This window comes from Etheostoma cragini, chromosome 7, assembly GCF_013103735.1.
Source record: "Etheostoma cragini isolate CJK2018 chromosome 7, CSU_Ecrag_1.0, whole genome shotgun sequence".
Lineage (NCBI taxonomy): Eukaryota > Metazoa > Chordata > Actinopteri > Perciformes > Percidae > Etheostoma > Etheostoma cragini.
In genome coordinates this window covers 17,858,119-17,881,757 of record NC_048413.1, presented here as the reverse complement: position 1 = coordinate 17,881,757, position 23,639 = coordinate 17,858,119, and the positions used below count along the sequence as shown (strand labels likewise).

At 39.6% G+C, this 23,639-nt stretch overlaps 2 protein-coding genes across 9 annotated transcripts in view; one reads left to right on the top strand and one right to left on the bottom strand.

Moving 5' to 3' along the window:
- phactr3a (phosphatase and actin regulator 3a) overlaps positions 1 to 655 on the top strand; it is a 30,952-nt gene extending 30,297 nt beyond the window's left edge. For all 3 annotated transcript variants that reach the window (XM_034876519.1, XM_034876518.1, XM_034876517.1), the window contains exon 12: positions 36 to 655. In XM_034876519.1, the coding sequence (XP_034732410.1) occupies positions 36 to 51 (16 nt within the window). In that variant the 3' untranslated portion in view covers positions 52 to 655. The remainder of the gene's footprint in view (positions 1 to 35) is intronic.
- On the bottom strand, positions 376 to 23,587 carry sycp2 (synaptonemal complex protein 2). Of its 6 annotated transcripts, none has more exons than XM_034876511.1 (47): positions 23,447 to 23,587; positions 22,842 to 22,921; positions 22,576 to 22,716; positions 22,359 to 22,490; positions 22,158 to 22,262; positions 22,027 to 22,051; positions 21,651 to 21,736; positions 21,458 to 21,552; positions 21,339 to 21,373; positions 21,105 to 21,247; positions 20,872 to 20,924; positions 20,470 to 20,515; positions 19,331 to 19,435; positions 19,166 to 19,226; positions 18,790 to 18,938; positions 18,477 to 18,551; positions 18,064 to 18,150; positions 17,238 to 17,346; positions 16,192 to 16,331; positions 16,022 to 16,090; positions 14,832 to 14,895; positions 14,681 to 14,726; positions 14,493 to 14,572; positions 13,866 to 14,305; positions 13,662 to 13,777; positions 13,506 to 13,554; positions 12,866 to 12,936; positions 12,702 to 12,747; positions 12,550 to 12,593; positions 12,373 to 12,430; positions 11,893 to 12,052; positions 11,716 to 11,780; positions 11,445 to 11,627; positions 10,868 to 11,026; positions 10,210 to 10,368; positions 9,841 to 9,997; positions 9,133 to 9,431; positions 8,043 to 8,330; positions 7,823 to 7,868; positions 7,419 to 7,544; positions 5,493 to 5,686; positions 4,645 to 4,739; positions 4,284 to 4,383; positions 3,459 to 3,517; positions 2,219 to 2,297; positions 1,406 to 1,462; positions 376 to 1,180 (listed from the first exon to the last, which is right to left on the bottom strand). In XM_034876511.1, the coding sequence occupies exons 2-47, from the start codon at positions 22,863 to 22,865 to the stop codon at positions 1,124 to 1,126; spliced, it is 4,977 nt and encodes a 1,658-aa protein (XP_034732402.1). In that variant the 5' UTR covers positions 22,866 to 22,921; positions 23,447 to 23,587; the 3' UTR covers positions 376 to 1,123. The 6 variants fall into 6 exon arrangements, with proteins under 6 accessions (XP_034732402.1, XP_034732406.1, XP_034732403.1 ...); XM_034876515.1 differs by having other exon boundaries at positions 10,210 to 10,347; XM_034876512.1 differs by having other exon boundaries at positions 11,445 to 11,624.
- Between the last annotated feature and the right edge of the window lie 52 nt (positions 23,588 to 23,639).

Here is a 23,639-nt window from a genome sequence, read left to right as displayed (position 1 = left end):
TTAAACACGGTTCCCCTGTATGTTTGTCTCTCCAGGTTCCACCGGCCATGAAAGCAGGGAGTTTCTTCTGTGAAGAAATGCTGAGTTTGGACATTTTGCAAAGCTGCTCAGCGGTGGAAGGTTTAAAGAGCCTGGAGCCTTTTTGTCTTCAGTATGTCTTTAACATTCTTCCAGCACCCGCGACTATCATATCATCTGTATGAGGGCACGAGTGTGGGAGAGGCGATGACGGTAATGTTTTTCGTCAGGGCGTCCTGGAGACTACTGAATGTCGCCATGTAGAAGCTGGCTGGTGGAAGCGGACTCTGGTGGATCCTCCGACTCTCGGGGTGAGAGTGGAGGAAAAAAAAAAACAATCTTGTCATTCAGTCATTGTTTTGTTTTTTTGTACTATTTCATGAACTCCTTTGACAAGGCGGCGTGGATCCGTGTAGTGGGAACAAGTTGTGCATGTGACCAGCTTCACCTTTTCTTAACTGATAATGTGTCACTTGGACTGTGTAAAGACTGCAGTCTGGGGGAGGTGGTATTGGGGATGAATTTGATAATAACTGTACATACAGTGTGTCAATCTGAATGGGACTGTTAATGTCTTCAGTGAAAAGAGAAATACCTTTGTAAGCACTACTTGTCTTCAAAATACAAGGTCTTTTTTAAGAATGGCTTGTTTTATTTTCAATCAAGAATCCAGTTGAAAGTTATTTTAAAAACAATAGATTTAACAATTTAAATGTTTAATTGGTGATTTTCAGTACTTAACTAACCTTCATGAATACATCAGGAATTTGTGTTAAAAATATCAGTGGCAAAAATTACCTGTACTTTCTATCAAGTAACACTAAAATTATTGAATTCGTAACTGTAATCAAATATCAGAATAACATGACATTTCAGATAAAAAAAACATTGAGAAACAACACATCCATGTCTGAATAAAACCAAACACATCCAACATACAATAACAGCAGAACTAGGAACATCAACCCTTCAGACAAACACTTTCATATAAAACCAGCACAGCTGAAGTACACAGCGCAGCGTACATCATGTGGTGAAATGCACAACCTTGTTTATAGTGTAGAGAGCCGTGGCAGAAGATTTGTTCAGGCCAATCATGGCTCCATCAGGGGAAAAACAAAGCATGCAGGCCTCTCTTCACACTCTGGATCTCACCCTCTTGCTACGAAAGGCAAACAAGTACAAAGAAAAGATTCAGGAAATACACTTAAGTTAAAATCTTACACAACATCATCTGAGTCATACATTCTCCCAAGACTGTTTAGTTATTTACAGGCTTTCAAATGAGAATTGTTCTGCTGACAGAGTAAAGGACACTAAATATAAACCAGCCTAATTATTCTGGTCTAATCCACGCTGAAGAGCCACCTGGGTCCTGTCTACGCACCATCTCGCTGAGGAGTCTGTCCTGAACTGACTTCATGTCTTTTCTTATCAGGCCCATCTGAGAACAGCAGGCAGATCAGCAGGATTTTGAATATGACACAGTCAGGACAAGCAGGGGAAGGGTTGACACATGAGACAATGAGATAAGCAAAATGTTATTTAGGCCACTCAGCAAAAAAATCATTGGACAGACAGGTTGACAAGCTAATGGTAGGTGACCACATAGGCATTTTTTGACGGCAAGGATTAACTATCGCTTAACTAGCAGTTATCAACTTCTCTTCAAGGACCACTGACAAACAAAGAAAACAAGCTACACCCGCCTATAACCACAATGGCTGCACCCGATTGGATGAGCACTTGTGGGGCGCCTGCTCCCAGGTTTCAAACAGGACCACCATTGGGGATGTTTTACAGAAAGTTTATCGTACTTTGTTTCTGAAAGCCTTTTATGCAAGAAATACACAGTTGCTGAATCTGAGTCTTCAGCCTAGAACTACAGCGGTCAGTTTAAAAGATTTTCGGAGATGCAGCAAGTTGAGCTGTATACCCCTGATTTGCATAAATATGCAAATGAAGACCTTGAGAAGCGGGGCAACTTGATGCCCCGCTTCTCAAAAGTCAACACAAGACTACCAGAATGCATACCCCGGCTGCTAACATAGACACGTACCATAAGGTGAAATGCTCTATTTAAAAACTTCCTTCTAAGCAACATAAGCACTGGATTTACTGGATTAAAAAGTGTGATGCTTGGGCAACTATATGGGTCACATTAGATGTCAGCTGTGAAGGTTAGGCCTGAGGATCACACCTGGGATGTGAATATTCTCTCCTCATACTCCAAGCTGTGACACACGTTGCTCTGAAGGGCTTTTTTCAGGTCCTCATTTCTAAAAGGAAGAACAGACAGTCACGGAACCAAATGAGGGAGAGCAGAAGAAGGTAGAAGAACACAAGCTCAAGGTAAAGGGAACAAGGAAAATATATTGCATGTTAAAGGGTTCTGAAAAAGTGCACTGGGTGTGGAAAAGGATTTCTGGTTGACAGAATTGCAGTATTTATTTATTTATTAGTAATTTAAAATGGTTTAAAGATGTACTTGATTTGCTTTACATATTTTTCATATGTCTCAACAATTTGAAAGTCAAACCACTAGACGCTTTGACTGCATGTCAGTGACACCGAATCAACAACGATAAATGCATACTACAGTTTTAGGCATTTATGCGAGCAGCAGCTCACCCACCTAACACTTCTCTGATGCATTGGCAGAAGTAACTGAGACACTCAACTCATATACAGACAGGAGTTACAATTTTGGGGTCAATTGAAAGAGTCAGACAGAGGGGTTATTTGTTACTCTTGATCTTGTCAAGTTGCTTCAATGAATGCTTTATCTCAATCTGCTTTTGCTTCCAAAGGCTGCTTAAAAGCAACCTGAATAAGAAATTGGGCTTTGGTTAGTTTGTTCCTCTTGATAGGCACATCTAAGTGATGCCTTTGAATGTGAGTTAGCATGTTGGTTGTCTTTCTATTCACATACCCCATAACAGTGGAGCGACGCAGACAACGTTGCACCTGCAGGTCTTTCAGCTCCGCCATGTCATTAGCACTCGCCATAATCTGGCTTGTTGTGCTAACATTGCATGCTAATGTTAGCTTGTTAGTAGCAAGGTGTACAACGTTGTTTTCTTTCCTCACAACTCACTGACTGATTTGCGAGACTTTTTCTGTCTCCTAACATCCAAGTCACACTAGAGTATATTGTAATTTCACACAAAGTAGATTTATTTATGACGTAACAATATAAATTTTATCAAAAGGACAAGAAAAAATAAAGAAAAAGTCATATTTTGTAAACGTACTTTAAAGGCCTTAGTTTTAGAATATAAAATGTAATACTTTTGAGACCTGGCAGGTACCCTGGAATAAAGTGTGTTATTCAAACTTTTATAAAACATTTTGATCAGTAGTGGAACAGAAACATGATCAAACTAACAATATGGCTCTTTCAGTGCTCACACAAACATACACAGAGGCCTAAATTTCACCTTGTGGTCGCCTGCTCCTGGTAGGAATGGAAAGCCACAGTCTGCTTTTTCCAGTACATCTGTGAGAGAATAGAGACCAAATACTGATCAGGAACTTGTCAAATCAACAAAGTGACAATTTCATTTAATACAGTATTGTATGATTGTTTTATTTGAGGAGAGAGAGAGAGAGAGAGAGAGAGAGAGAGAGGCCACATCCACACAATAGGTCACTCCTAATGCGAAATACGTCCACACATCTCTGGCATTTTAGAACCCCTAAAACGGAGATGATTGGGAACGCTGCTGACCCCGTTTTAGTTTAAAAACTCGGGTTGTGTTTTTGTCTGGACGAGCAGAAAGGGAGACTTCTGGAATCGATAAAGCAGCCAGCTACGTTTGCTCTTTAATTTGTCATATGACCCTTTCCAGAAGAAAACAGACATCAAAATTAGGTCAATTTAACATGGATAATTAATTACAGTTGTTTCTGACCTTGTTGTCGATGCTAGCAGCTGTTAAATTCTGCCTTTTATAACGCTAATATTGTCTACATAAGCAGGAGGCAAGCTATTATTCAAGCGATTTGCGGCAATTCCCATGTCCAGTGCCATTATCAGCCTGACCGTGAATGGTCTTTGATTTGCATCGTTTGGGCGTGTTAATAAGGACATTAGTTCTAAAACTGTGCTGAAATTTGTTAGGATGGACATCAATTTTGTCTTAAAACACTGTTTTAAAATGAAAACGTAGTCCTGTGGAGGAAGTCACGTGAATTTCCCCATTGTGGGATGAATAAAGTATTATCTAATCTAATCTATATCTAAGAGAGACAGAGTGACATACAGTCAGGTCTTTCTCCATGCTTTTCAGCACAGTGTCATCCTGCTCCAGTTTTTGGATCTCGTCCAAGAGGACCTTCTGAACCTGTTCAAGCCTCTGAGTCCTGTACAGAGAAGAGAGAATTAACCAGTAAAGCGTAGATCTAAATTGTAAAGCAGGACACTGTAAAATTGGAGCCTGTAAAACACATAAGTACTTCTGTATTTAACAGAGTAAACTGATAATAGCTTTGGATAATGAATTAAGCTATATCTTCAAGGTAAAAAAACATCAAGTTTGCATATTAATTTTGTAATCTCTAAGCCTATATGGAAATGGATGGAAAGCTTGTTAGCTTTACAACACTAACTACACACTAACTGACCTGTATTTGGTAACTTGCGTGCTGAGGGAGGAGACATGTTGCTGGACGGTCTTCAAAGAATGCTTGTTGTAAATCTCCACCATATTAAAACGGTTCTGAATACAAACACATTTAATACATACGATTCAGCAAGGCCATCATTTTAGTGGCTCAGGATTATGAGAAATTCTGAGAATATATCAAGTCTATACATCTTCCTCAAACCAACAGGGTTACCACCAGGGCCTGAAGTAAACTTTTTTGACAGGTGGATTTAAAAATCCACCTGTCACAGTCACTTTTTTACCAGCCATTAATTTTGCCTCATAAATGTGAAAACAGGAATTGCTGTTTGAGAACTAGATCCTTGATATAGCCTTGATTATCGAGCATAAAGGCATAATTTCCTATCCTGGGCTGGGACACATAATCACACTGTTTGATAAAGTAATTATTGGACTCTAACTTATCATTGCACCTACAATAACGCAGCTATCCTCAATATGGGTCATCCTGTACATTTCATCTGCATTTTTCCCTGCATCCACCGTGTATGTGTGTGTGTCAGTCACGTACACTGCTTACCGATAGTTACGCGTCTGAATCACTCAATTCTCATTGGCTACCTACGAATGTAGCAGGTTAGATTGCCAGTGTTACTTTCCAATTGCAAATTGGTCCGGTGTTAATTTCAGGTCCTGGTTACCACATCTAAAAAACGCATTATATTATTTATTATTTTAAGTAAATTTTGATATTCCTTAAGAAAAACTGGTGCATATTTTCTTTCCCTGTTGACTATTTAAATGTCATGTTAAGTGTGTGTGTGTGTGCGTGCGTGTGTGTGTGTGAGCACATGCCACTCCAACCTGGAACTTCTTCTTCAACTCAGAGCTGAATTGCTGGCACAGGTTTCTCGGGTTTACAACATTTTCTTGCAACTCGAGATCCTCATCCATGTCCATGTCTCCTTCCCCCACTTCAGCCCCCCAATGACTCGAGCTCATCGTGTGGGAAGAAGACATCACGCGGCTCACCTCACCCTCCACAGACACCTCAGCGACTAAAAGTAACACACAGACCCACTGATCCGTAAGCAAAGATAACATCCCAAAAAAACATATTAGTTACATAGAGTAGATGTCATACAATTATTTAACTTACCGGTATACAGGTTGCACATAGAAACAGCACACACAATGCACAAACAAAATGACAAATATATGAAAAATAAGACGACGTGGCCTCTGGAGCTTGTTTAATCTGTCACAGTCAGTCAGGACAATGCCGATAAAGTGGTCGCAAGTGTGAGACAAATTTTGGACGATGGTTGAAAGAAAAAAAGTCCAGCTAACTTATAACTAGCTAACGAGTCAACATTTGTATTTATAGTGTGTGGGCTGACGATAACCATATGAATAGTCAACCTCCGGTTGAACCATGTAGTGGAAAAGACATGTGGTGGCTGCCTCCTATGTAATTTCAGTAATTCTTGCTTTATGTGTCTTCTACTTCGAGGGAGGGTCTCTTCCTCCAACTCTGAATTAGGCTTTGATTTTGCTTATCTTAAAGAAAGATAAATGTCCAGAGAATTGGAGTAGTTGGATGCCTTTAAGTTAGTTAAATTTAGATGTAAAACTATTAGCTAAAGTCTTGGCTTGGCGATTGGATCCATGCCTGCCAGATATCATCTCTGAAGATCAGACTGGGTTTGTCAGTGGACGACAGTTATCATTTTATGTTAGAAAACTCTTTTATTATTGTGCTTTTTCCTGACACTTCTTAGTCTGCTGAAGTTGTTATATCATTAGACACGGAGAAAGCCGTTGATCAGGTTGAGTGGGAACGGGGGGCTTGCTTTGCCTAACCTATTATTTTATTACTGGGTGGCTAACATTGAAAAAATTTGGGCTTGGTGCAGTCCCTCTAAACCGGATCGGTGTGTCATCAAAAACTATGAACAGTCAAAACTCCACGGCAACAGCTCAAATCATACTACTCTAACAACTTATAATGTAGAAAAACTAAGATTTTAAATTTGGGATTGTCCACCTTTCTTTTGGGACAGCTTAGATTATATATCAGGATGGTTCTGAAAGGATGGTGAAAAAGGTTAGTTATGAGCCCTGTCGAGACATGGGTTAGGGCTCTCTATGCCCTGGTTACAGACTGGAGGTTGTAGGGTTTTGGAGGAGAGATGAAGGTAGGGAGGAGTTTAGGTTTGGACTTACTTATTTTTAAAACAGAAAAGTGTTTTTGTTAATACAGAGAGAAAGTACCCCAAAAAGGTACTGTTGGTACCAGTACCGAATAACAAGTACAAGTGTTCGGTGAAGAGAGACAACCAAAGCAACAACAACAAAAAGATGAAGGTGTGTTTGTCGGTGAGCACAAAGGAACAGTATCGTAATAGACGTGGAAGCAGCAGTGCAGTGTGTGTTCAGTTTATCTGTTGGTGAATAAATGCTTCAACCATGGATGCATTAGGGCTATAACTCGTGAAGACCGAAGCCAACTTCCCATGTCTTGCTTGCTACTAGCTGGTTAAAGTGAAGGGGATTAGCCACAGAGCTAGTGACAACTTCAGCACAGACTCATCCCCTTAAAGTGGGCTGACCTTTAAGGTTGACCAGCTTTTCTCATCTTAGTGAGAAGCCCCTCCTCCCGGTTTTGCTTCAGTAATCTTTGCTTTAGAGGCACTGCTTTCTCAATAGATGTTATTCTACCAAGACATTTGGAAATGTTATTTTGGACTGAATTGACGACTAATTTAATTCACAGGTAACTGGACTTACAGGACTTGAACAACTTCCTTGGTTTAATCCGAGGTGAACGCTGCCCTCTCATCTTGCTTTTCTTCCTCTCTTCTTTTTCTTCCTCTGAACTACTGGATGAGGAGGTGCGGCGCTTACGACTGGGTCCTGTAACAAAAAACAGCAGTTATAATAAATTAACCAGAATATCACTGATTTCTAAACACAGGGGTTTCCTCTGAAGCAGATCAGTGATTTGACCGTGGAGCCCCATTTGGGGGAATTCCTACTCTTGATGACTTTTACATTAGATGTGATGTTGTACTAATTTAATAAACATTTAACATTGTTTAGGTGTAGATGGGATCTAGCTGTAGGATTAGACTGTAGAAACTAATCTTTAGTACGCCTGTCAACAACCAAGTTGAACACAAAAGGTCTTTTACCTGAGATAAGAAGCTGGTCAGGATTTCGGTCTGAAGATGGTGTTTTCTGTCAGGATGGACAGTAATGCATTAGTTGTTTGTTTGATTGGCTACAAATATTTAAAAATCACCTTACATAACTCATTGATTAGTGTCCTTTCAGTGCTCTCATCCCTCAAACCATCTATCAATCCAACTACAATCAATCAATCATAAAATATAAAGTGTGGTCGTGCCCTACCTCTGCTTTATGAGACACAGCCAGGGCAGCTGGGCTGTCCTTTACTCTTCTAGTGAGTAATGATGACTTAGTGGATGACTGGCTCAGTGAAAGCCAGGATACTGAAGACACTTTACTAAAGCTATAATGGCTCCCGTGGTTGACGGTGTCTTCTGGGAAGGGAGACAGTGGAGGAGAGGGCATTGACGGCTTGTCCAGCTCGAGTAGTGTGGATGTCAACAGTGGCTGAGTGGACAGAGACAAAGGAGTTCGAGGTGTTGAGGGTAGATGCTGCTGGATTGGACTTATCTGAAAACAAATGAAGGAATGGACAGGGACAGGAAGTGATGACAAAATAATGGACAATAAGAAATATGGCCACTCATTTAGTGGTTATCTAATCACCATGTCTGTCATAGATTAGGGACAGTAAAATTATAAAGACATTATCAACAATAAATTAAGAGGCACAATGAATTGATGCAGTGCTATTATATGCTCTGTCTGGAGTTAAATAGGTCATTTTAATCATATTACTAAATTATTTACATCATCATGTGCAATTTCAACATATTCTATTTAATAAAATGCATTTATCTGGTATCTTCTAATTTATCCTCTAATGTTGTCCATTAGCAGCTTAGCAGTTGAGGGTTGGGCAGGTTGACATTCAATGTAACCAATAAAAAAAAAACTAAAAACTCAAAAATGATTATTTACAGAAGTGTTATCTCTTATCCACATTTTCTCCATTCGTGTAACTCTAGTGATTCTCACATGACTGTCAAGTGAAGTCAATGACTTCCATGTAGTGTAAAGGATATGTGAATCCCTCAAAGATGTTGAATACCAAGAAACCCCCACCAATCATTAGAACTGATGAAAAGGTGAGTAGTTCATCAACATTTTTAAGATAATGAAGTCTAGCTGCAATTGACTACTTTAACGTATTCACAGGGCCAAATTTTGTGTCAGTGGGGTAAAAGGGAGCATGTGGTATTATAATACACTAAAAATCTTTAAATGTGATTGTAACCTTTAACACAGAATCCACATACGGTATGGTCATAAGACCTACAGTACATGGGGTGTGAGAGATGTGCTGTTTTACCTCTGTTGCACAAGGTCCAGAGAGAGCACAGTGTGCAAGAGTTTGACCTATAGGGGTCAGTGAAGGGATAGACTGGATGGATTGAGTTTTGGATGAGTTGTGCTTCTTTTCTGCACTGTTGAAAGAGCAGGCCCTGAAGTGTCCTTTACTGTTGACGGTAGAGCGAGGTTTGGGTAGCAGCAGGATTGGCGAGGGGGTGTCCTCACAGGGTGGGTCAGGGGAGGCAGGGAGTGGGGACCCGCGTGGGGTGAGGAGAGGGGAGCAGGTCAAACCAAAGGTTTGGGCTGACCTCTCAGCAGCTGTGAGGGTCCAAAATAAGCACAGATGTTTAAGCAGCTGGCCTCAGAGTTTGGACAGAGAGCAGGAGGTCAATATATACATGCTTTTCCACATATCAATTTACAGTTAGGGGTTGGAGAGCAATAGGGTCATTTATGTAACAGAGCAAAACTCTCGAGCTAGTGAAATAAACATGCAGTGTCACTACAGTAAGTGAAAACCAAACATTATCTTGCTATAGAATCTTTTCAATGCTGGGAAAAAAGTTCCAACAGTGTCAAGAGCTCTTAAGTAATATATGTGGCCACTGTTATAGAAGAAACAAAAACTTCTTCACCTACAATGGATCATGTACTATACATTTACTGATGTCAAAGGAGTCAAATTACTGTTATCTAACTGTTGGGGAGGGGGTTTCCACAATCTTACATCTCATCCTCTCAATTAAAGGAGGAGACGAACAGAAAGAGGTGTGGCGGGCAGCCCAGGAATCTTTCAATCCATTCATCTGTTCTTGGGCAGGGACGACATTTTTCTTATTTAACTTTCTGGAAGTTTCTGGAAGAACATTTTCAGGTCTCTGCTGCTGAAAAACAAAATGTTTCACGTTCAAGACAATGGTAAAATCTTGATATGGTTTTGCCTTTTGATTCAATAATATTTAACATTTTCCAGATGGAACCAAAAAAAGTCAATCTTCACAATAAACTCTGTAACATCAGACGTGCTTTCTTCACAAGGCATAATACTTTTCAAAGGGTAAGCTGCAAGGGCCTAAAGAGAGGGCTGTGCTCCCACCTTGAGACCAGGTGGCTTTTTCAGATCTGATTGGTTGGTGCTGTCCTGTCTCCTATATGTATCTGGGGACTGCTCGGAGGAGGTATTATTTCTGTTCCTTACCTCTGGAACTTCTAAATGGGTCTTCTTACTCTTCCCCTGCTGGCCAACAAAATATTTCTGTTGTATGACAAACCAAAAAAAAGGAAGAAAATGTATCTGCAACAGTCTACTACTTATACAGCTATCTTTAAATGATGTTTGTATTTTGCAGATTTCAGTAAAAGTAGACTAAGATGATGTGTGAACTGTAAACAAGTTGAGACAAGTATCTGTACATTTTTCTTGGTCATTCTTTTTGCCAAAAGACAATTTGATTCCCACCCTTTCTTGTTGTTTGCCAGTGTGATTTTGTTTTAAAAACATTAGCTCTTAAACCCTTTATAATACTTGAGCAATTATAACCATACTGTGCATGTGGTAAGCCGGACTAGATGCTACCTGATACAGGCCCACTAGCTAAATTTGTTACCAGATTACAATTATGTAACAATATGAATGTGAGCATGTGGTGTTAAAGATTTGTTTTCTGATATATTTAGACTTACAGATGCTATGTAGCATGCAGAATAGATAATCAATCGATCACAACATGAGATATAATATCGTTGACCTCTACCTTGGAAGTGGTTGGCTCCTCTGACACAGACTCTGACTCTGACTGGCTGCTAGCTAGCTTCTCATAGCTTTTAGTTGGTTGTTTGCTGGCAGCCTTTTTCTTTGTCACCTGAGCAACCTCGTGGGTTTTCTCAGTATTCTTCAGATGATTAGGAAAGTACTGTTATTGTGAGGACAAAGACCGTAATATTACATGGAAATTTTGCACAAGACATAGTTGACTGTGTGTGCTCCCAATGGCATGAAGTGAATCCCACCAGTGTTTGTTCATATACTAGGGATCTGGAATCTTTACTGTATCATACTTAGTGGCTTAGTTTTTTTTTCACTTTGTAAACTTATAACATGCACAAAAACTATATATAACACAATAAAGGAAAGGGAAAACGCCAAAAAGCACTTCAACTAAATACTGTGTGTGACACCAACAGGTATTTGTTTTTTATAAAGCTTAGTTACTCAAATTGAAAATAATACTTTGTTCAAGACAAACCAATTCTAATAGAGAATTTGGATCTTAAAATATAAGAACAATAACTAGAAGATAAAGTGACATAAGATATAGGAGAAGCATTTGCCTTGGGTACAGGAGGCTTCTCTGATTCCGACTGGCTGTCATCAGTATCTGGCTCCCTGTAGTTCTTAGAAGTGGCTACACTTCTCCGGGGCCTCCTGCCTGCTGCATGTGGTCTGCTGGGTGGTACTGCTGACTTCACTGTCTTGTTTGGCTGCTCCACTTTCTCCTCCACACCAGGCTTCTTCTGGTTAAACAATGACACAATGTGGCTGACCGGGATAGTGCATCAGAGGCTTAAAGCCTATTATTTACAAAGAACAACACTGCCTTACCTTTTTGGGTTTGGCATTGCTCTTTACAGGCTTTTGAGAGGGTGGGGGTAAATCTGGGGATTCATCTGTAATAAAAGAAAGTATAATGTCTACTAATGTCTTTAAATTAATGTATCAGTCTTAATGTGATTCATTCCAGTTTTTGAGCAGCATTAATGTGTGACTTTGATGTCTTACATGAAGTATGAGGTGACACAGCTTTAGGCTTGATGGGTGCCTGCCTGGAGTATGTGGTAACTTTGGGTTTGGGTTTCCTGCTTGATTCCCTCAGCCAGCTGACATCTGTTGTGACATAGTCTGTGTCACTAAACAGATGCTTCTTCACATACCGCTTACCCTACAACACACAAGTTAGTGGAAGACAGAGAAATAGATTGACAGAAAGAGAGAGACAGAGAGTAAGGAGATTTATTGGCTATGTAAGTGTATTTCAGTTTTGTGATTGCTGCATTCATCTTGCACTCAATATAAGTGCAAGCCATAACTTTTGAAAAGTGAGCTTTCCTCATTTCTTCCTGACAAGAGCAGAACTACATGAGCACACGTGCAGAAAGCATGCACACATGTCAACAGACATCAAGAGATACAGACAAACAGTGTCTCTACTAGCTTCAACTTTCAATACACATAAAACCCCACAGTACAATGAAAGTATACTTTTGCAATAGGCTGTCCTTTCTCGGTTGTGCTTAGTGCCGAAGAGTCATGGATGTCACTGTCAAACAATATGGGGAATATGACATTAGACCATTTTGTAATACAAACAAAAGATTACGGTTTCAAAGGTTGCAAAGTTGACAGTCAACATGCCATTTTCATCTCTTAGACACTTACCTGCTTGATATGGCAGAAGTGTTAGTAAAGGTTTTGGTTTTTCCCTGAAGACCAAAAAAACAGACTTTAAGCACTACAGTGGCGTACTATGTAGTAAGGTATAATAAATCCAGGTGTCAAGGTATAAAATAACTAACATTAGCAATATTTACCTTAACACTCAATGGTTCATCAATGTTGAATGCAAAAATATCTTTTCTGTACAATAGGGGGGGGGGGGGGGGGGGGGGGGGGGGGGGGGGAAAGCATTAAATACATCCTTAAATGCACTGGAATATCCAAACGTACCTCAAATATTTTAACTGAATGACATTACCTCTGCCTTGTAGAGCTTGTTTTGATTTGGCTGTAGAATTTTATTAGGCTCACGTCTCCCGATTCTTCTTTCTGTAGCCAATAAAGATCATCTTTAGTAAATCAAGCAGGAGAAAAGTAACTATTTTGTGATCACATTTTTTACTTATTCAAAGAGCCAAACAAAAGTGCAAAACATTGGTCCAGATCCCACATACAGAAAAGTACACTACACACGCCGAAGAAGGCACTTGGGATCAAATATTTCACTCTAAACCGAATAGGGGAAATAAGGGAAGGAGGGACACACAACAAAAACACAACAGCAAGAACGATGTCCGCAGCTCACAAACAAGACACACAGAAACAAACACAGACAAACACACAAACAAACAACAGGCATTGACAGGGAGACCGGCACAAGACAAAAGGCACCAAACACACACACAGACAGAAGTAAGAAGGCCGTAGCACTAATCTACAGCATTGACTTCAAAGATCCAGCAATGCTGAGGCAAGTGTCCAAAGTCCTTCCCGGGGCTCCACCTATGTGAGCCGTGGAGAGCTCCATACACAACATGCAGAAAGGAAAGGGTCCAAGTATGAGTAGACAAGTAACTTGAAGTTACTCTTCACCATAAATTAGGTAATCACTTACTTACATGATCCCTTACTTTAGCAGTTGATAGCCAGCTCATATTGAAGATAGGCCTGTTAGAAAAACACAGCAATGAGTGGCACAATTATGCTAACAAGACATTTGTTAAATTACTACAGTATGTTATAACATAGACCTACAATCAACCATTTGGGTATACCTGTTGAATAGAGGAGGAATCCAGCTCTTAGGGATACCTTTTGCTGTGGATTGGGTGTTATTCTCATAACGGCTAGAGATGAGCTTCACCATGCTGCCAGCAACCTCTGCATCTTTCTGCGTAAAGTCAGTAGGTGTGAGAATCTCAATATATTACATTAATAACCTAACAGTAAAATTACAAACACTAAGACAAAATTCATACCTTCTCTTTGCTTAAAAGAGCCTTATTAGTTTCAACCGTAAGATTTGGTAATACTTTCTTCTTCAGAGCTTTGGTTGTGGAGGCCTTGGCTGGAGCTGTGATTTTAATAGCATCTGCCTCTAGTGACATCTGGTGTTTTCTTTTCCCTTTGGCCACGCCATTTCTCTGGGCCTGCTGCTCTTTGGGAGGACTAAGTATTGAAGCACACCTATCTGCAGAACTTCTGCCTTTAGAGTCCTTTCTGATATCAAACACTTTTATCTGGGATACAGATGGCTCCTGGGGTGCAGGATCTTGGTTCCTCTCACTGAGGACCTGCTGGAGGCGCTGGGTGAGTTTGGTATGGAGTTGCTTTTGGCTGATTGAGCTTGAGCCTGGGCCTGACAATGTTTGTGCTGAGGACAGGCGCTCCTGCTGCTGAGCCGAACTTAATCGATTCTCTAAAGAGAACAAATCATTTAATGCAAAAATGTCATGAAAGTTTGATGCCAACATTGATTCCGTGATGAATTTAGCTGTTGTTTTTTTATAATAATAATTATTTTTTTTTTTTAGAGCTTTTAACATGTAAAACATTAAGTGACATCTTAGATAGAGGTAAAGATATCTGTTGATTTCTTTACTTACCAGGTATTTGCAAAGAAGTAATTTTCTGGGTGGGCATCATTAGCATTTCAGAAACTGACAGTTTGTTCCAGTTCACAGATCTGCAATTCCAACAAATAAATGTTAAAAAGATATACAGTACACATCACCAGCCAGAGCTACTCTGATGGCAGCAGATTTGTGGTGTAGAGGTTCTTTACAGTGCTTACATGTTCCTCCCAGTTTGGGGCTGGGTGTCAGGCAAAAAACTCGGCTCTGTAAGTAAAAAGAGCAGTGGTGGATTCAAGAGTCGCTTAAGAGTGACAATGTAGCTGTATTTCATGGCAAACCTAAAATCAAGTCATTATAGCAATACAATACCCAGACACTGCTCTTCTCCCTGTCCAGCTAAAACCCCATCTATTGCTTTTGCAACTGGTATGCTCTGTAGGACAAGCAGAGACAACAAATGAAACAGAATAATAAATCTTGCACCAGACAGCTAGAAGATACAGGGACTTGAACCAGTGACCCAACGGTTCCCAACCCAACTCCCTATGGACTGAGCTACTGCCACCCAAATTTGGAAGCTACACTAACAGACTCTCTCTTTTCAGCAACAAACTTTTACAACAAGTATGTGCAATCAAACTACCGCACGTGTGTACCACCAGGATACATAGGTACAGATCAGAGAATACGCAGGATTTTTTTACAGACAGAATACTCTTTACACTAAGCAAGCTTTGACTGCTGCGAAGACCTGCACCTCAGCCAGCGGTGTCACTAGGGGGACGTAAACCATAAACAATATTTGCTATTACAGTGCTATTGCATGGCTCCCATTATCTTCCGTGACACGCTCTGATCCATTTCGCCTGACAACTCTTCTCCAAAAAAACTGCTCTGAGATAATAGAACTCAGCCCTTAGCTTCCCTCACTCAAAGCAGATAGTAGCCTATGCCCGGGCTAACTAACTCCCACAAACAACAATGCACACAACTGTGAAATGGCGATTTATCCCTTTAAATGTGAATAAACAACATATTGCTCCCCATAACCACTGAAACTGTCAAAAACTCAAACCCAAAGTCCAATTAGTATGGAAGCTTTCTGACATTAAGCGTTTCTGCTTCACATTTTCAGCAGGGCATCGGAGCGGCTGTGGGTTGACTCTCCACGGATCTCATGGGCTTTATAAGTTCTAATGTAAAAAAGCTTAACGTGGTTTAATGTACCTAAACAACAATGAGTGATCACCAAATTTCTCTCTCATGTTGCTCCTCATAATCACTGAAAGCTTTCAAAAGATCTAACCCAAAGTCCAATTATTAAGGACGTTATCTGACATCAAGTGTTTCTACTTTATTAGGTTAAGATCATTCACTTTTTTTTTGACCAGGTAGTTAAGGCGGCAGGTGTGTGTTGCTTAGGCGGCCACCTTTACTGCAAAGTGCAGCGGGAAACGCTCTCATCATTCATGCATACCGAGAACCGTTCAGAGCAATTTAGAAAAAGTACACACATACTAGCCTAACTTTTTATAAAGATAATAATTTGGTGATTATACCTGGTTGTGTTTGCCAACCTTATTCTTTTTTGGCAGTTTGGAAGCCATGCTCTGTAGAGATGCAGCACTCTGAGACAGACAAACCATAAACAAAATCACAATTTGCATACTGTGATGTCCCATTTTAGGCCTGCTGAGCTTAAATGGAGTATATTCAGCATGTGTCTTACCTGCTCTGTCATGCCACCTGTTATTGTGCTGTTAGGTGTTGTAACACTACTGCAGCTCTTAGCAGTGTAAACTCCCCCTTGCCTATCACATGAACGAACCATCTCCAGAGAAGGCTTGCCTTTACGCTGGGCTGAAGTGTCTAAAAGGGAAAGAAAAAACAATAATTCCATAGTTGAGAGCTGAATTGACAATAAAAAATTAAGAGATAATGAAAAATGATCTTAGTTTGATTTATTGTAATCCAAAAAAATTATTCCTTTCACTAGATGTGATGTAGTTGGATCTATCCTGTTTTCTCCCCAACATCAAGGCACAGTTAGGTCCTGATCAGACAGAGCGCCTTTTAGCAGCCTGGGGTAGCTTTTTGTAATTGTTTACAATGAGAGTTAAGTGTTTTGCCCGCTGCTTTTGTGTTGCTGAGCACCTCGTGTTCTTTTTTGAACACCTTAAGTTGAAAAATTTCAACTCAGAGCAGAAAAACTTCCAATATTATGTAACTACATGGCAAAATAACAATCCGCTGAGGACAGGCGATTCTATGGTTACCAAGCAAGAATTTGCATTTGCATTATTTACTATTAACCCTGTATCAATTGAAGAATATAAAATATATAAACAAATAAATAACATAGAAAAAAAGAAACACAGAAAAAAAACTAATGTGTGATTCCTTGTGCCTTCCTTGGGCCGTCCCTACTCATTTTGACTTAGGACTAGGGGTAAGACAAAGGGGTGTATTGCCCTTGGAACCGAGTGAGGACGTGAGCCTACATAAAACCGAGGGTTTATCCATACATTGCGCAACAAGCAACGATGGCTGCCGCATCAAGCAGAGAGACACAGAATTGTAAGTATTTTTGGCTTAAATAATTGATTTAAAAAATAACGACAAGTCTTGTTTGGTGCAACCATGTTCTTAACTGAAACTTTTTTTAAATCTCTAGCTTGCTATGCTAACGTAATCGCTAACTGCTAATGTTACGTTACATTGATAATTTGGACTACAGTCCACACTGGAAATCTTGACAATTTCTGTGACTCTTACTTGATGACATAACAGCAGAGAGGGAACTGGCACCATGCACACTTCCTCCTCCACTGCTGCTGATGAAGGTGGTAGACTCCGACATCCTCATCCTGGTTGGAGTGATCATCTGGATGGAAAACCACAACGTGTCTTTGAATCCTTTGTGTGGCTTCCGTGAATGATCAATTTAATTGTGATACCAAAATAATGCACTTATTGGTAATTCCTTCCACATGAAGGTAATAGCACGGGATCAACCACAGAATGGAAATTGATATTGGTCAACAAAAAGCCTGATGAGGTTGGTTCCCTTGCTCTCTTCGCCCCCTACTGGCATACACTGGTAGTCTTTAAGGTGTTTCAGTTGGAAAGTGATAGGTGAAGTAAGGGTGCCTATTTGTACAACCAATAATTGCACTTTTAAGTGATATATATATATATATATATATATATTTTTTTTTTTTTCTTGTTGTTTTTTTGGGAAGGGATATGCAGCCCTAACAAATGACTGGTGAGTTATCTTTTGTAGACAGTAGTTGGGGTGTTATGTGCTGAATTGTTACACAAAATAATGTTATACAAAAGGGAAATAACTGCAAAAAAACACTGTTCTGTCTACACAACCATTTAGTGTACAGGGGGTAAAACGAAATTAATAATAAACAGTTTTAGCTATATATTGACTGAATAAGCATTATTTACTACTGTAACCCTAAAAGTCCAAAAGAACTAGAGAGCCTGGTTATGTATGTTAATGAGCTCAGTGAACCGTCAAAGACGGTAGTCATCGATAAATCTATGCATTGTTTAGTACACTGTACTTAATAAGTGGCACAACTGCTACCTGTAAAGGGGCAGATGGGCCAGGTAAGTGGTAGGGGGCAGTATTTTTCTCACTTTGACCAATGGACATCTGACTCTCTGGAACAACCTGCATAGAGAGTGGCATGCAGTACAAACACAAAACACCTCAAAGCAGTCATCACATTAATGTAATTCCAAATTTGGCCAAACACTGCAAATTAAGTGTATTTTGTCTGTAGCCATATCCTATTTACTAAACATAACATAACACATAACACAGCCTGGCATCCTGAAACTTGTATCTGAACTAATGTTAAAACTGAGCCAGTCCCATCCACAAATAGGCACCCACCCTAACTGTATTCAGTGTAATACATTTTGCATTTTTAATGACAACATTGATCACATTACAGCTATACATTAAGAGCATTATGTTATTAGACCATTGTTTACCTGTGAGCTGTTATCTTCCATTATAATTTTAACTGTAGTCTTCACTACAGATGTGCCTGTCTTCCTCACAAAGCCCTGACAGGATGAGACACGTAGTAATGCACACCACCAGTTTTTTTATGAACACACTAGAATCTGACTTGAGCCAAAGCATGAGTGCTATTCAAAATACAGTTTTTCAAGGGAGGCCAAGTTCTTCACAATTTCATTGTTTCTGACATTTAATAGCCGTGTATTTTGATGTCAAAAGAAAACCCAATATTCTTATTAATATTGGGGCTGAAAAGGATGGAGTAAATAAGCTGTGACCTACTTTATTTTTGCTGTGTCCAAAGACGGTTTGAGCAGCCTGCAGGATGTCCAGGGAGGAGCTGAAGTGGATGGTAAGACTTGATCCTTCTACTGCACCCACAACAACCACATCTGACAACTTTAACTGCACTATTTTCCTCTTGCCCTCCTCTAAAGACAGAAAAGCACTGTATTATACAAAGTTACACACCTATTAGCACACGTCAGCAAATACTTAAAACATGGACAATCACATGCAAATCAGCAGGAAATATTATGTTCATTAGGTTTAGCACTCTTGACTAATGTTTAGGATTGGGTATCGTTTGAGTTTTTTCTTCTACCGATGCTAAAACGATACTTTTAAAACTGTGCAGTGGTTATTGTACTTTGATTACCTGTAACAGTGTAGCTTTGGAGTTCATTCTCATTGATGCATATTGTTTCCCACTGGCCCTCCTACATGAAGATAAAATCACTCCATGTTAGGTTCTAACAAATATGCATCTGCAGTTGATTTTGTAAATGTTGTATTTTCCCTTTCATGAATAATTGTGAGGTACCTGTGCTTCTTCATCAGACAAAGAGAAGTAAAAAGAGATGCTGTGGCTGTCAAGGTTGAAATCGATCCAAAACTCTTCCAACTTCTCATCAGCAGGCATCAGCAGCTGACAACATAACCACATCCTTTCAACACATCTACTAATACACTTAAGATAATAATAATAATAATACATTTTATTTATAATGCCCTTTACATTTCACAAGGAAATCTCAAAAGAGTACACTATGGATTGTGATATTCCAATTGACATGCAAACAAAACCTAAATTAATAGTTAATTAACCAAGTAGGCAAAGGCTTCTGATAAGATATATAGGGTTGCCCCCGAATAGCCAAATATTCAATGCTTCATTCAAAAGGAGCCTGATTCAACTGCCAATCTGAATATTAGCAGAGGCGTAAGGCCCAGTTCAGACCAAAGATTTGCAGTGAGACGAGCTGAAAGTTGCAACGCGCAGGTCTACAATGTTCTGAAACCAGCCAGTTTACGCCAATGCAGCGAGGCGAGACAGTGTTTCATCTCCATAGGAACAACTCTATCTACTACTTTTCTAACCTCCAACTTTCAGTCTTTTTTGTAGCTGGATATAATTTACTGCGTCTAAATATAAATGTTAGTGATAGTGAGATACTTGCTACAGTTGCTTTTCTAGTGTTTAATCTGCAAAAATGTTTTATGGCTTTGTTCTATTGCCACAAGCTCTCTTCAGTCACTCGCTAGCTCACTCGACCACATTATCGTGTTCGCGGGCGCTCGTTGAGCCTCCGTCCAAAACTCTGCCATTTCCACCACCTGACAGTTTGTAACATAGAAATTAAATGTATTATTATGATTTCTATAGTTATGAAACAAGGATTGTGCCATTTTCAATGTCAATGTCTGATTTTACATAGAATTACCTGTTTTATCCAAATAATGTAATATACAGCCTATTATGATATAAATATCAACATGTTGCTGTAAATAAAAATCCGTCCGAGCCCCTCCCCCCACATGATTTGACGATGGGCCAACAATAGGCAAGGCATGACAATTCTGATTCTACTATGTAATCTCTTAATCGGGGAAGCCCCTAAAGTAATATATTATTGCCCTGAATGTGCTGTCAGACTCAAACCATAGAACGCCGATACTGACCTCATGCTTGTCCAGGTAAGCCTCCAAACAAGGATAGGAATACACTCTATTGTACAGAAAGGGTATTGTTATTCAGTTATGTGCATCTGTCACTGCATTTGTTTTCTACCTTCATCATATTAAGGACCCCCAAATGCTATTTATATTTAGATAATTTACTGAAAAGCTAATGTTAGTAATTAAACTGGCACAAAATGACACACTGGTTTATTCTAGGAAGGTGTGATATCAATGGGTAGAGAGGCAAAGCTACGACCAAAACAGTCGCTCTTATTTCATTTTCTAATTGTGCTAGAGTAAAGGGTTTGAAATAACAGTAAATTGAAATTTTCCTAACCCTAATGGCCCCTCAAGTTCCCTAGACCATGTTATGGGAGGCACTGAGTTATGGTATTTGTGTACCTTCTCCTGTCTCCCTGCATCCCATTCACTAAGTTCAGAAACTTCCGACAATCCTGAAATCACACACACACACACACACACACACACACAAACACACACACACACACACACACACACACTGCTGAGCTCCTTGTTTTAATATTATAACAATACATAACCGCTGCAGTGAAATCAAATGTAAAATGCAAATGATAGGGAAAGATGATGCACTTGGATGCATTACAAGTTTTTACCGTCTCAAACTCAGAATCACAGATCTTGACAAAGGCACTGGCCACATGCTCCATGCCGAACCAGCGGTCTGCCAGCTCTTTCCTCTGATAAGGAGTGGCCATTCTGCACAATGCCTCCATCAGGGCTGTCTGCAAGTCGTAATCTGACACAAACAGACTGTATTGTACATTTTTTGTGTCTATAACTATTGTTCTGGGTGAAGAGAAATGTTACCATTCACAAAACAAACTCACCACCACCCTCCAAAATACGACCAGCCAGCTTGATCCTGTAGAAATTTAATGAACAAGCAAAGGTTCAACAGTGTGTGAGTAATAATGATCCTTACTATGAGGAAAATATCATGGCATACATGATATCTGAGGCCTCCTGTGATGTTAGGATCTTCCTCTCTTTCTTCAGCTCCACTGGGATCTTGTCCAGAATTAAGTTAAATTTGCGGATTGCCTGTTAGAACATTATATGCAAGTTAATTAATAAGCAAACACTTGACTCAGGTTTAAATGCTACTAAAAAAAAAAGTAGTTATTAAAACCATTTCAAACCTCTTTTTGGATCAGGATGTAGATTCTGGGATCTACTGCCAATTGACCAATGGGATACAGGAAGGACTCTGTGATGTTGTATGTTCCTGCATAAAACCATATTACAGCAATACTGTGAATAGAGCCAAACCGAGATTAATCATGAAAGTTGCTGAAGTCCTAAAAAGCTTGGCTGTGTGTGATAAATGTAGATTATCTTCCACCTGAATCGTTTCCTACATCCAATCACTAAAATAGATAAATAATGAAGTTTCTAAACATTTAGCAATTAAGGTGGAAAACTCCACTTGGGTCCTAAAACCTAAAAATGGGCTAATTGATCATGAAATACATATTAAGGACAAATGAAGAATTTTTTTTCAAAAACAAAGTGTACCCGCTTTGCCTGCTTCATGAACCACCTGTAACAGGGAGGAAAGAAACAGATTTACACAATGAATACCAACAATAGTGGTACATTGTTTTATTACACATCTGAGGGTGGTTTACTGTTAGACATCAGCTCACCATTAAGGCATCAAAGAAATCTTCAGAGAGGTTGAACAAGGTCTCATTCCACTGCGGGCCACATTGGATCCACAGCTGCCTGCATTTCTCAAACCACTGCACCATGTGCACAAAACAAGGTTCAATCAACAACTGGCCAGGTACATGTTCTTATGCAGCGCTCACACACCGTGTGCCTGTGTGTATTAGATGTATACTTATCTTTTTGAGCAGACCTTGGGCTATTATTCCTGACAGTCCTTGACAACCACCAGGTAGTTTCAGTTGTTTCCCACACTTGTAGAGGATAGCGAGACCCAAACTGGCTGACTTGAAATCTTTTTGATCTAAACTCTACATAAACAATATAGATTTGGTTATTATGAACCTACAAATAACGAAACATCATGGCATATTAGTGTGCTGGACTAAATCTTACCCTCCTGACAAGTTTATCCAATTTGGTGAGAAACTGTTGGGAACATTTTATGGGGGCCTCTTCATGTATGTCCCTTTGCAAGAAAACATCCAGTGCTTGGACATCCCCACTCTTTAACACCTCGTCAAGGACTTTATCCAACTGCACATGAAAAAGTTTAATAAAAACGTTACTTTTCTCCACTACTTCAACAACTAATGTTTAAGTGAGGTTACGTTAAGTGAAAGGAATATTGGTAAGCAGCAATGAAATGTACGCATTCACACCTCTGTGTCCTGCCCCGGTGCCATTTTTCTTCCGAGGAACAGCTTTATTGCTGCTTTGGCCTCTTCTTTTTTCAAAAAGACTGTAACGATAAATTGCAAAAAGCAACCTGCCAATCATAATGCTACTGTAACTTGAACAATAATTAAGTTAAAGCACATAACGTTAGCCATGGGCAGATGAAATCACACTCTACCGTCTCAGTAGGAGTGGTTTTACAAAGATTAACGTTATATTGAGATGACTTTGTACATTACTAGCTAATGTTAGCTAGTTGACAAGCTAACCTTATCACATTTGTGTCAACACTGTTAATGTAAACCTACTTTGGCTAGCTAACTTTGATTTATGTAGCGTGCATACAGTCATACTTGTACACGAAGTTTGACATAAGCTTAACTACGAGCTACTACTAGCGAAGTGAAGTTTTAACACATTGACATGGCTCAACCACTCAGTAATTTGCTCTGGGAAAAGTAACGTATAACACCTGCTAGCTAAAGTCCCCTCTCCTAGCTAACGCTAGCTAATCTCCGATTTAGCTAACGTTCAGCCGACACTGAATAACTAAAATCAACGATTAAATTATACCTGTAACGTTACTTACCGTAATGTCAAATGTCGCCAAGAAACATGACATGATAACAGTTTATTTGATGGTTTTCACAATAGACTTTACAGTCTATGGTTTGACAGGTTCAGAGCAAAACGCGCGAAGCACTTTCATTCTTTCATTCACGCATGCGCACTACGTGCCGCTAAATGTCTACCAGCCTCCTCTTTGTTCTGTTTTTTGGTTC

What these genes read in the sequence shown, in the direction of transcription:
- sycp2 (XM_034876509.1), bottom strand. Translation starts at nt 22,865, where the DNA reads ATGGCACCGGGGCAGGACACAGAG. An exon ending in CCAAAGCTACACTGTTACAG is followed by an intron (nt 18,939 to 19,165) that starts GTAATCAAAGTA and finishes TTCTGTCTTTAG; the next exon opens with AGGAGGGCAAGAGGAAAATA. An exon ending in CTCTTTTAAGCAAAGAGAAG is followed by an intron (nt 13,778 to 13,865) that starts GTATGAATTTTG and finishes GACTTTACGCAG; the next exon opens with AAAGATGCAGAGGTTGCTGG.